At 61.5% G+C, this 12317-nt stretch overlaps 2 protein-coding genes across 9 annotated transcripts in view; one reads left to right on the forward strand and one right to left on the reverse strand.

The window, feature by feature from the left end:
- ZBTB4 (zinc finger and BTB domain containing 4) overlaps positions 1–11188 on the reverse strand; it is a 16453-nt gene extending 5265 nt beyond the window's left edge. Inside the window, exons 1-5 of one of the 8 annotated variants that reach the window (XM_073881636.1) lie at positions 9019–9165; positions 4383–4497; positions 1879–1960; positions 1572–1641; positions 13–1112 (exon numbers count right to left, since the gene is read on the reverse strand). In XM_073881636.1, the coding sequence (XP_073737737.1) occupies positions 13–1103 (1091 nt within the window). In that variant the 5' untranslated portion in view covers positions 1104–1112; positions 1572–1641; positions 1879–1960; positions 4383–4497; positions 9019–9165. Of the gene's footprint in view, positions 1–12; positions 1113–1571; positions 1642–1878; positions 1969–4382; positions 4498–5848; positions 7023–8446; positions 8795–9018; positions 9166–11050 lie in introns of those variants that run through there. The other 7 variants (XM_073881635.1, XM_073881637.1, XM_025863869.2 and 4 more) reach the window with 7 other exon arrangements.
- Positions 10125–11865, forward strand: SLC35G6 (solute carrier family 35 member G6). Its single transcript, XM_025863872.2, has 2 exons — positions 10125–10339; positions 10852–11865. Exons 1-2 carry the CDS (start codon positions 10337–10339, stop codon positions 11863–11865), a joined length of 1017 nt encoding a protein of 338 aa, XP_025719657.1. The 5' UTR covers positions 10125–10336.
- Positions 11866–12317: the final 452 nt, after the last annotated feature.

The following is a 12317-nucleotide window of genomic DNA, read 5'->3' on the forward strand; positions in this document are numbered from 1 at the left end:
CAGGCCACTCACCTGCGCTCCCCAGTGTGCCACACCTCGTGCTTGGTCCGGTACTCCGCCAGCGCGAACACCTTCTCACAGTACCGGCAGGGGTACTTCCTCCGCCAGGAGTGCACGTTGCTGTGCCGCTTCAGGCTGGACAGGGTCACGTAGGAGCGCTCACAGGCGGCGCACACGTACAGCACATGGCCGCCCACCACCTTCACCACGTGCTCGGGGCCGCCTCGGAAGCCCACCGGCGCGGGCAGGGCGGAGGCGTCCACTCCCGCAGGCCCGCTGGGGCCCGAGCCCCCGGAGCCCAGCCCCGCAGACCCCCGAGTGCCGGCCCCCCGTCGGCACTGTGCCTCGTGGGTCTGCAGCCGCTTGGGATGGATGAAGCTCTTCCCGCATCGCGGGCAGGGCAGCGGCCGCCGGGGCAGGGGGGCCTGCGAGTCAGAGGCCTGGGCCTCAGCCCTGTCGCCCTCCCACTCCGCGGCGGGCCTCGGCCCAGGCCCGAAGCCCTCGTCTGCGGGCTGCGAGGCGGCCATGGCGGCTGGCGCAGGAGGTACCCAGGCATCGCCTCCCTCCCCCAGGCCCTGCAGGCGTGAGATGCCCAGACGCCGCCCCAGAGCTCCGATCTCCGCCACCGCTGCCCCGTCCCCTCCGCCGCCGGGTAGGGCAAGCCGGGCACTGTAGATGAAGTTGAGGACATCCGAGAAGGCAGCTGCCGGGACCCCTGGCAGCTCCAGGACCCGGGGTGGGGAGGAAGTGGGGGGTGAGGCCGGAGGGGGGGAAGAGGAGGAAGAGGAAGAAGAGGAAGAGGAAGAAGAGGAGGAGGAGGAGGAAGAGGAGGAGGAGGAGGAAGAGGAGGAGGCAGTTGTGGTGGCGGCGGGGTTGGGGGCAGGGCCCCCAGTAACTGGTGGGAGGGGCAGCGGAGCTGAAGCAAGCAGGGCCTCTCTGAAGAAGGGACTGGAAGCAGCCAGGACACTGCGGTGAGCAGGGAACTTGGTGTCTCCAGCTATGAGAGTGACATCACAGAAGAGGCCGCGGAGCCGCTGCTCATTGAGCTGGCGCAGGACGGCGGGGGCATGGGACGGGTCCGTCACCTCTGCTGGGGGGGGCATGGCGCCAGCCTGGATGGGAGAAGTGGGGGTGGGTGGGGGGGATGTCAGAGGCTGGGCGGAGGGGCAGGGCCTCTGACATCAGGGAGGTGAGTTGGGAGGGCGTTCGGGGGGGGGGGGGCTGTTGGTCAGAGACTGGAGAAAGACTGACACACTTCGGGCCACAGAAGGCAAGGGTTAACCTTAGCCACGCTCGTCTGGCCAGCATCCAACCCCAGGATGGCAAACGCTGGGGCTGGAGGCGGCCAGGGCTGGCTCAGGTCATGACGAAGGTCAAAGGCTCCCAAGTCCGCAGACCAGAGACGTCAGCAGTGGTCACCTGTCTCCTGCCCGGAGGACGAGGAGGACCCCAGGACAACTACTGACCGCTGACCACTTCGCAGGGCTCCCCGGCCTCAAAAAACTGCCTCGTGTCCGGTGTCCCGTCCCCCCTCCCCCCCCCACCGGCTTCGGGCGCCCGAGCCGTCTCACCTGAGGGCACCGCCAACATGGAGCAGAGCGGGGGTGGCTCAACGAGTCCCTTCTGCGGGGCCTCTTCCTTCTGGGGAGAAACAGACCGCGTCCTCAGGAAGGGAGCTGGCCCGGAAAGGACCCCAGGAGGTGGGGGCGGCACCCGGGCTGCTCTGCAGACCCTGACCCCCTCCCCGGGGCCTGTCAGGTTCTCGGTTAGCTGCATCCAGCTGGAGCTAGGGAGGGCACACACTTCTTTGCAAAGCCCCGTTCTGCTGCTGGCCCGGAGAAGTACCAGCACGAGGTAATTTGCATGCTCCCAATTCACCTCCACACAACACGGCGGCGTAGCTTAGTCCCATAGGTCCAGGGAAGCCTCTTGGATCACTCTCAAGTCCCTTTGGCCCAATCTTCAGGGCTCAAAGAAAATCAAAGATTTGCATGTTGTCTTTCATTATAATAGCCTCTTTTACATATCAAAATAGATTTACTAGAGTTTTTTAATTGGGCTCCACTGCTAGACAGTCAATTTAGCAGAGGACCTGCACACACACACACACACCCACACCCACACCTCAGCCCCCTAAATCTTGGAGCAGGTTTCTGGTGCCCAGTGACCACCAAAGACCTCAGACTGATACATACACACATGCCTGCTTGCTCCAGTCGCTGGAGGGCACCTTTAAGGCTGTCAGACCCAGCATGAAGCAGCTTGGGTCCCACTCCTTACTCTGAACGCAGGTGGCTTTGGGACTTTGGCTTAAAAGGGGGGAAGGGAAATGCAACCCCTGACCTCAGCTCTTGCTGGAAGGCCCATCCGAAAGGAATACCAGGCGACCCCAATTTGAGCTGTGGCGGTCACTGCACAGAAAGCCCCTCACAGCTACTTCCCCCATGGTGGGCACAGTCAGGACTCTGGGGTCCCAGTCAGTTATCAACGGAAGATCTGGGTTCCAGAGCCATACAGTTGCACACAGCTGGGAATAACAGGGGGCCTGTTCACCGAGCAGACCTGCTGAGCTGAGGCCCCTCTTGTCCACCCTCCAGGAAACCCAGGAAGGCTCTCTTTCCCCACGCCCTGGGCCACATGCAACCTCTGAGGTACCCTGCAGCGGGAGTTCCTCACAAACCCCCCCTCCCCACCAAAACACCATGCTCTTTTCCCCTTTATTAGTCATACGATCTGGGCTGCAAGGCCTCCCTGCCACAGCCCGTGTCATGTTCCCAAAAAGACTGCTCTGATTCCTCTCCCAGAGGACGAGGAAGGTGGTAGAGGGGAGCTATTCAACAGCTCTAACAGCCCCAACTGCGAGGCACACGCCAGTACTGGGTCAGGTGGTACCCCTCTAGATGCTGGATCGAAGGGGGGGCGGGAATCCTGCAGAAGCTCCCCCATCCCCTACAGAAGCTGCCCCGCGTGTGGGCTGGTGTCCAGTTCTGGTGGTAAAGTGAGAAGGGAGGGAGAGAGCTCCCCCCTTCCATCATAGTCCCTGGGCCGCTGGGCCCCGCTGAGAGCCAGCACTTCACTTGCATGACCTCCTCCGCTCCTCATCACTAGCCTAAAGGGAGCAACTTAGTTTCTTAGTTTCCCTGTCATAGAGATTTTATTTTTAAGGAATCTCTACACCCAATGTGGGGCTCGAACTCACAACCCTGAGGTCAAGGGTCGCATGCTCCACAGACGGAGCTGGCCAGGAGCCCCAGCTTCCCATTTTAAATAGAAAGACTGGGTGAGGGCACATGGGTGGCTCAGATGGTTGGGCGTCTGCCTTCGGCTCAGGTCATGATCCCGGGGTCCTGGGATCGGGTCCCACATCGGGCTCCCTGCTCAGCGGGGAGTCTGCTTCTCCCTCTGCCTCTGCTTCTCCCCCTGCCCCCACTTGTGCTCTCTGGCTCCCAAATAAATAAATAAATAAATAAATAAAATCTTTAGAAGCTCGGGGCTTTGGGCGCGTGGGTGGGTCAGTTGGTTAAGCGACTGCCTTCGGCTCGGGTCATAATCCTGGAGTCCCGGGATCGAGTCCCGCATCGGGCTCCCCGCTCAGCGGGGAGTCTGCTTCTCCCTCTGACCCTCTTCCCTCTCGTGCTCTCTATCTCTCATTCTCTCTCTCTCAAATAAATAAAATCTTTAAAAAAAAAAAAAAAGAAGCAGCAGCTCGGGGCTTTCAGCTCACCCCCATCCTCCATGGAGGGGAGAGGGGCCGGAGATTGAGTTAATAATTGATCATGCCTACGTGATGAAGCCTCCATAAAAATCTCTACACTATGGGGTTCACAGAGCTTCTGGGTCAGTGAACACATTCACCTGCCAAGAGGGCGGCGTACCCCAACTGGTGCAGATAGAAGGGCCTGCGCTCAGGACCTTTCCAGGCTATCCACCTGAATTAGCATATCCTTTATTAGGCAATAAACCACTAAACCTAAGTAAGCACCAACTTCAGTTCTACCGGGCCATGCTAGCAAATTCTCTAGCATATTTTCGAAGCTGAAGAGGGGGTCATGGGAAACCCCGATGTATAGCTGGCCGGCCAGAAGTATGGGAGGCCCGGACTTGTGGCTGGCATCTGAAGCGGGCAGTCTCATGGGACTGAGTCCTTAATCTGCGGGATCCGACTGTATCTCCACAGGGATAGTGTCAGAATCGAGTTGAATTGCAGGACATCCTGCTGGCACCCGAGAACTGGTCCGTGGGACGAGCACAGTGCTAAGCTCTTATCTGCCTCATCCCATGCCAACACTCAAAAGGACCCCCAGACAGCCACAGCGGGGTCTCTCATCAATCCCACTGTACAGATGAGTAAACTGAGGCTTTCAATGCGCGAAACTCCTCACCTGAAAGAGGAGAGGATGCAGTGGTGGGGCGATCCGCCCCCCTGGCTCGCTGCTAACCAAGCCGGGGTTTGGACCCAGCTCCCCGGAGTTCAACTGCCCATCAGGGGCGACTACCCTACAGGGTTTTACAGGAGAAACACAGGAGTTATGTGACCCTGGGCGAGTTCCCTAACCTCTCTGTATCTCAGGCTCTTTGTCTGTAAGGTGGGGATAATGAGTCGTTCCCCCTTCAGAGGCTTGTCTGTAGAGATTAAACGAGCTCGTGACGTGGCAGTACCGAGTAGAGTACTTGGTACTTGGTAAGTGCTCCATAAACGCTATCGCTCTTATTATTATCTCAGAACTCAGTCCCAAAAAGTACTGGGGGGCAGTGGTAGAGAAGAGGAGGCAGAAATCAGGCTTCAGGGCAGTTTGGTGGCTCTGTGGTTTGTAGTTTTTTATTTGTTTTCGTGGTTTCCCCACTCTTGACTGGCTACGTGATCTGAGAGGTGTGACCGAGGGGCGGCTCCGAGCACCTCCTACTGTTCCCTCTGCCCGAAATGGTCTTCCTCAGACAGTCCCACGCCTTGCCACCCCACCTCCTTGAAGCCTGGCCTCAGGTCCCCTTCTCCTGGAGGCCTTCCTGGCCGCCCCCTCCTCCCTACACTTCCTAGCCCTCTCCCTGTCTTCCTCCCTGGCACTCAGCACCACACACTGTTCATGGCTCTCTAGAACGTCAGCTCCGGGGGGGGGGCGGTGTTCACTGCTTTGCTCACGGCTATCACCATTGCTTAGACCGGTGCCGGTCGGTACATAATGAGAGAGTTCCAAAATATTTTGGGGAGTGAATGGATCTGCCTCCTTCAAAAAGTCGTCCCGGGGTCTGTCCGCCCTCAGGAAGGAAGCCAGCCTCAGTGGTGGACTGAGCCGGCCAGCAGCTGGGCATGAGGAGGATGACGTGACCATGGCCGGCACACTCATGCTTTGCCTGATACACTCCCAGGGTTTTGCGTGGATTGTCTCACCGCATGATTCCCTCCGAACAGCCACCCAAGGCTGGAATTTGTATCATCCCCATTTTACAGATGTGAAAACTGAGACCCGGAGAGGGATTTACCTGCTCAAGGTCACTCGGCATGTGAGCACCAGAGTTAAAATGCAGAACCGGGCTCGTGTGAACCCAGATGCAAAATCTTTCCCCTCTGCCAGACCTCGGAATCCTGCCCTGAAGGGGCCTGTGGGCGGCCAGTGGGTCACAGAAATCACCACATGAGGTCTCACGTGCTAAGCCCTAACTGTGTCCCATCTGACGCCGCCCTCTCCTTCGCGCCCCGCGTCCAGCCCTCACCAGGCAGGGTCGGATCTGCGGCCCGGCTTGGGAATGGCTCCGGAATGCTTCCCTTCAACCCGCCTCTGGCCCCCGAACTAGCTCAGGCCCTTGTTAACACTTGCCTGGCCCAGGGTTATTCCCTTCCCTCCAGGCCTACCTCCCGGTGTCCTTGTCCCCCTCTCCTTGAGGGGCCCTGTCCCCAGCCGGCTCAGGCTGCATTGGTCCTGGGCTCGGAAAGCTTCACTGGCCCCCGCTCACTCGGGAATAAAATTCAGATGGCTCAGCCATCCATCCAAGGGTCCGGTTCCAATCTTCCTTTCCAATCCTGCCTTGCATTAGACTGCCTTCAGGCACCCAGGGGGCTCTCCCACCTCAGCGTGCCCCCGCCGGCCCCCTGGCCCCCCTGTCTTTGCCTGTGCCATCTCTCCCGCCAGAGACACAGTCTCTCCCAACCTCTTGCCCAAAGCCCTCCAAAATGTAACTCAAGTGCCACCTCCCTCTTGGCCCTCCCCTACCCAAAGGCCAAGGACAATCTCTCCTGTGCCTGGCTCATCAACACTGGGTACCCCCGCGGCCAGCACCCAGCACCCAATTGTAGGTCCTCACTGCCTAGGCTGGGACTCCCTGCGTCATTGTCAAAGCACGCTGGTCTTCTGAGATGGACTGGTACAGGTGCTAGGTTCTGCAGAAACGGGGGAGAGGTGTGGGGGGGGCGTGCACAGAGAGGCCCGCAGAAAGCTTCGTTCAGAAAGGCAGCAGAGAACGGCCTGTAAGAGCACAGGATCTAGAGCTTTCCCTCTTATCAGCAAAGTGGCTTTGGGCAAATGACTTACTTCTCTGGGCCTCAGCTGTCTCGTTGGAAAAAGGAAGATCATTCGAACACCTCCTTCCACGGGGTGTTGCAAAGAGTAAATGAACGAGCATATATAAAAGCACGGAGAACAGCGTCTGGTACACTATACGTGCACAGTAAGAGTTTGCTGCTATTGTTACTGGCCAGGCCCCGATGAGGGGCTCCGCAGGGGCGGGCACAGGCAGAGCCCCCAGACTGGAGCTACCTTCCAGGTACATCTTCCATGTGCCATTTATGTCCTTGTTGGAAGACAGGCAGGGCAAGGATCTAGCCCCATTTTGCAGATGAGGAATGGAGGCTCCACTCAGGGCCAGTGCCAGGGAGGAAGCGGCAGGGCCAGGAGCCCTCAGTTCCAGTCCAGGCCTCCCTCCCCTCCAGCAGGCCATAATGCACCTGTTGTGTGGGCCTCACACAGAGGCCGGCGGCCCCCACTCCCATCACACCGGAGGGCAGGCCACAGTGCCCTCCTAGCCACCCCCCCCCCTCCGCAGCCAGGCCAGGCGCAGCGCGTGCGCGCTCTCACACACACACACACACACACACACACACACACACACACAGACACAAAGGTGAGGAAAACCTGTTCTGAGCAATCTGCCTAGTGAGCGAATTCCATTCCCAGACCCTTCCGCAGCAGCAGAAGCAGGGCCGCGAGCGTGCGTCACAGAAGAGCAGGGAAAGCAGAGGTACTGGGAGGGGGGCAGAGAAGAGAGCGAAGCCGGAGGAGGGGACTGAAAACTTCGTGTTTCTCTTCTCCATGTCAGTGACCAGAGTCACACCCGGCCTTTACATAAACATGGCCAAGAAGCCGCCCTGCCTGGGCAGGATTAGTTTCCCTGCGGCCGCCAGGCCTCTCCTCCCGGTGACCCTGACACGCGGGGCGGGCCGTGAGGGGCAAGCACTGAGACCCCGCACAAAGACGTGCCAGGCCACCCCGACAACACCCAGGCCTCCCGCCTGCTGCCCTTGCTCTGCCCCATATTTATCTCCCTGCCTTCTTCAGAACATACCCCCCCAGCAGCCCCGCACGGCCGCCGCTCAGACTCGCAGAAGGCAAGCACGCACACACGGCCAGAGGCTGATCTCTCGAGGCTGAGGCCCACATTGCCCTTGTCACGCCACCTCCCTCCCCACAAGTGTTTTCTGACCAGCTCGCCTCCCAGCCCCACGGCACGGACAGGCGCCCACAAACAACGTCACAAAAGAATACCAGAGAGAATGTTACAGACACACAACCTTGCCCTCGCCCGGCTGCGCACAATCCCATAAACACAACCTGTCCATCTCGCCCCCCCCCATCCCCGTCCCCAGCCCCTCTCACGGCAGTGCCCTGGGCCCCACAAGTACCTGGGGACACACCCTGGGGGGTTCTCACTTGCCACAGACCCTCCAGACCTGAGTTCTAGACCTGCTCCCCCCTGTGGAACTCACTCAACACACAGACCCACAAAGCCAGCTGGCGGGCCATCCTCGCCAACACCAGGCCACACCTCGGCAGGGCACAGAAAGGGGACCCGGACGTGACACTTTCCGACCCAAAGGTACACAACAGCCCCCTCCGGACGGGCACATCCCCACGGCACGCTCGTGCCCTCCACAGCACATACACCAACCACGCCAGCTATGCAGAAAACAACAGTTCATAAATAGTTCATATGTGCAAGAAAACACATGCCTGCATCAAACATACATAAAACCACACATCTGACAAACTCTGCATGGATTGTGCCCTGCTTTCCAATGCGGACCTGTCACCCAAAGCCACAGGGCCACCTCTTGTAATTCTGCCCCACATCACTGGACACCCCTCCATCAGGCTCTCTGGCCCCGTGGCTCAGGGAGGGCCCTACCCGGACCCCTGGCTGCCGGACGAGCAAACGGTGGTGCCCAAGAGAGGTTTACCTTGACCCACAACACAGCAGGAGACACACAATCTCCGGGACTCACAGCCACAACCTTGCCCCGACGGCACGGCGGCTCCGGGGCCCCCGCTCGCCCTGCGCACCCCGCACACCCCAACTCCGGGGCGCTGGGCGGCCCACCCCTCCCCCTCTCTGCCTGGCTCCTACGCCATCGCCCTCCCAGCAGCTTGCAGCGCCGGCCCGGGCTCACACCCGCCCCACCCCACCCCCAACCTGCCCCACGGGGGGGAGGGGGGCACCGGGCCTGCAGAATTAACCCTTCGGGAGGGGAGGGAGCGCAGCCCCCCTCCCTGGCCCCGGGCGATCGCGCCCCCAGGCCGCCGCCGGGCCGGACGCCGCACCGGGGCCCCCTTAGTCGCCCCCCAGCGCCGCGCGCGCCTGGAGGCGGGGCCAGGCTCAGCCCCCGACCCCTAAGCCCCCAGGTCAACCCCAGAGGGGAGCGGTCGCGGCGCGGGGCGCGGCTCGGGCCCCCGCGGCGCCGGGCAGCGGGGAGGGGGCCCGGCTGTTGGCTCCGGTCCGCCCTGGCCCTGCCCGGTTCGCCCCGGGGCCCACCTGACTGCGATGGCGCCGCGTCCGCCAGGCCCGGCTCATCCCCGTGGCCGCCCCCGGCCGCTCCGGTTTCGCCCGCCTCCAGCTCCGGCTCCGGCTCCGGCTCCGGCCCCGGCCCCCCCCAGCGCCCGGCCCCGGCCCGGCCCCGCCGCCGCCGCCGCCGCCGCCGCCGCTGACATCATCGGCTCCCCCCCGCCCCGGTCCTACCCCCACCCCCACCCCCGGAAACAGTACCCCCCCAGCGCCGCCGCCGCCGAGAGGAGGCCGGCGCAGCGCAGCCGACACCGACGCAGGGCTCCGCGCTCAGGCTCCGGGGCGAGCGCGCCCGACGGCCTCGGCCCGGACCGATCCCGGGACCGGAAAGGCGCAGCGCCGGGCCGCCGGGCGGGTGGACACCGAGCGGGCGCGGGCCTGGCCGCGGCACCCCCGCAGGCCCGCACGACCACCCAGTCCCGGGCAAGGGACGCCCCCCGCCCCCTGCACGCCCTTCACTCGGCGGGGCACAGCGCCCAGAGCACGCACACCCTCTCCGCAGACACACAACATGGCAGGCTCACAATCCGGCCCAGCGGGACCCGCAGACCCAGGCTCAGCACGCTCACGGGGGCAGCCCTGGACACACGCACATGCCCGCCCCCCCTCCCCAGAAATGCGCAGGGCCCCCCACCGGGCTGCGGGCCAGGCAAGGCCCCAGCCCTACAGAAATGACTACCGGTGCAGATGAACACGCAGCTTGGTATTTTGTCCCCACCGGCAGAAATATCCACATCTGTATACTTGTGCATAAATGCAGCCGCCTTGGTGTGCACCTCCTGGGACACCACCAACAAAACACCAGGTGGAAGCACACAGAAGAAACACACATTCCTGAAACTCCAGAGGGACAGTCCCAGAGACTCCTCCCTGGCGTTCAAAAATTCAGAACTCAGGAGACACAGCCGTCAGCCCCTCAGAGCTCCTTCCCACAAAACCTTTCTGAAACAAGGTGAGACATACATAAACAAAGTAATATAAAGCGAAAGAAGTCTCATCACAGAGCTACTCAGAAAGAAAAAAAAAAGAGAGAGAGAGAGAAAAAGAAGAGAGAAATGAGACAAACTTTGGAGCCAGAGAGACAGACATAAAGAGCCAGCCGGGTTGGAAACAATGAGAAACTAGGCCCACCCCCACCTCAGGAAGGTTCCAGGGAAGAACCTCCCACCCCCACCTCAGGAAGGTTCCAGGGAAGAACCCCACTCCCACTCCAACCAGGTCACAAGGGCTGGAGCTCTGAAGGGCCCAGGCCCCCTGAGCCAGGAGTAGAGAGGAAGTCCAAGGAAAGATGGTGAGTATGGGGGTCAGGGAGGCATAGCCCCCTTCCCTGTAGCTCCTGGCCGCTCCCTTTTGTCTCTTCCCCTACAACTTTCCCAGCTGTCTTGGAGACACCCACAAATGAAAATCACAATGGTGTACCCAGATGTCCCTGGAACCTGTGACATCACACAGACGCCCAGCATCTGAGGCTACCTCCCCTTCCCCAAACCAACAGGGCACCCCTGGGTCCTCTTTTTCTTCACAGAACAGCTCACTCCGAGAAACATGATGCGCCAAGACCGCTCACCCCCTGCTTCCTGCTTTAGAGGCCCAAGGCCCAGACTGTACCCCCCTCGTCCCGTTTCAGGCCCTTTCTAAGCTCCCGAGGGTTCTCCGCAGCAAAACCGCCCGCCCCTCCCCCCCCCCCCCCCCCCCCCCCGTTACTGTCCCGCGAGGTCCCAGACCCCAGCCTGGCATTCGCCCCACCCCGGGGCCCCTGGCCCCGCGGCTGCCCTAATGCCCCGGCTCCTTTCTCCCTCACAGGCTGGCAGTCACCCCTACTTCAACCTGCCTGACTTCACTCAGCCATCGCCGCCCTCCACTCCGCCCAGCCTCCCCTCGCACCAGCGCTGCCGGCCTTCCGATGCCACCAAGGGCCTGCTCGTGGCCCTGCTGGGTGGGGGCCTGCCGGCTGGCTTTGTGGGCCCCTTCTCCCGTATGGCTTACCAGTCTTCCCACTTACCCTCGCTGGAGCTGCTCCTCTGTCGGTGTCTCTTCCACCTTCCCATTGCCCTACTACTGAAGCTGCGTGGTGACCCACTGTTGGGACCTCCCGATGTCCGGGGCCGGGCCTGCCTCCATGCCCTGCTCAATGTCCTCAGCATCGGATGCGCCTACAGTGCAGTTCAGGTGGTGCCTGCCGGCAACGCGGCCACGGTCCGCAAAGGTTCTTCCACCGTCTGCTCTGCTCTCCTTGCCCTCTGCCTCGAGAGTCAGGGGCTCAGCGGCTACGACTGGTGTGGTCTGTTGGGCAGCACCCTGGGACTAATCATCATTGTGGGACCTGGACTAGGGACACTGCAGGAGGGGACCACGGGCCTCTACACTGCCCTGGGCTATGTGCTCGCGTTCCTGGGCGGCCTGGCACTGTCGCTGGGGCTCCTGGTCTATCGCTCCCTGGACTTCCCCTCTTGCCTACCGACAGTGGCCTTCCTGTTTGGCTTGGTGGGGCTGGTGGGCTCTGTGCCAGGCCTCTTTGTACTGCAGACCCCTGTGCTTCCCAATGATCCTCTGAGTTGGAGCTGTGTGGGGGCCGTGGGGATCCTCGCCCTGGTCTCCTTTGTGTGTGTGAGCTATGCAGTCACGAAGGCCCACCCCGCCCTGGTGTGCGCCGTCCTGCACTCCGAGGTGGTGGTGGCCCTGATGCTGCAGTATTACGTGCTCTATGAGACCGTGGCGCCTTCCGACATCATGGGGGCAGGGGTGGTGTTGGGCAGCATCGCCATCATCACGGCCCAGAACCTCAGCTGTGAGAGGGAAGGGCAGGTGGTGGAGTGAGATCGAACTGGAGAGCCTGGGGGTTGGGGGGGCAGGGGCACATAGAAGCACTAGGAGAGACTGGAATACAAACGTGGGAGAAGTGACCGGAAAAGAGCTGATACGGGAGAGGGACACCCCTTGGAGTCAGGGATGGAGAGGGTCTCTGCCTAGAAGACCTGGAACAAGCGTGGGGACTGAGACGAGAGGAGTCTAGGCTGGGGCTTGGGGATCAGGGCATAACTACGGGGTAAGTAAGGTCTGAGGAGCAAACCAAAGGGGCTGAGAGGCAGGCGGGCCATGAGCCATGGGGGGGGGTTTCCCTCAGCAGCAGAGAGAAGAGCATTGGGGCTGGAGTGTTTGGGCGGCTTTTGGGCAAACGGACAGAGCGAGCCGTGGGGGTAAGGGAGTGTGCCTTTTTCTCCTGAGAGACGGTTTCCTTTCCTCATGGTTATGCCCCCCCCCCCCCCCCC

Source organism: Callorhinus ursinus, unplaced genomic scaffold (genome assembly GCF_003265705.2).
Source record: "Callorhinus ursinus isolate GAN/ISIS: 27379988/994484 unplaced genomic scaffold, GSC_fseal_2.0 scaffold43, whole genome shotgun sequence".
In the NCBI taxonomy this organism is placed as follows: domain Eukaryota; kingdom Metazoa; phylum Chordata; class Mammalia; order Carnivora; family Otariidae; genus Callorhinus; species Callorhinus ursinus.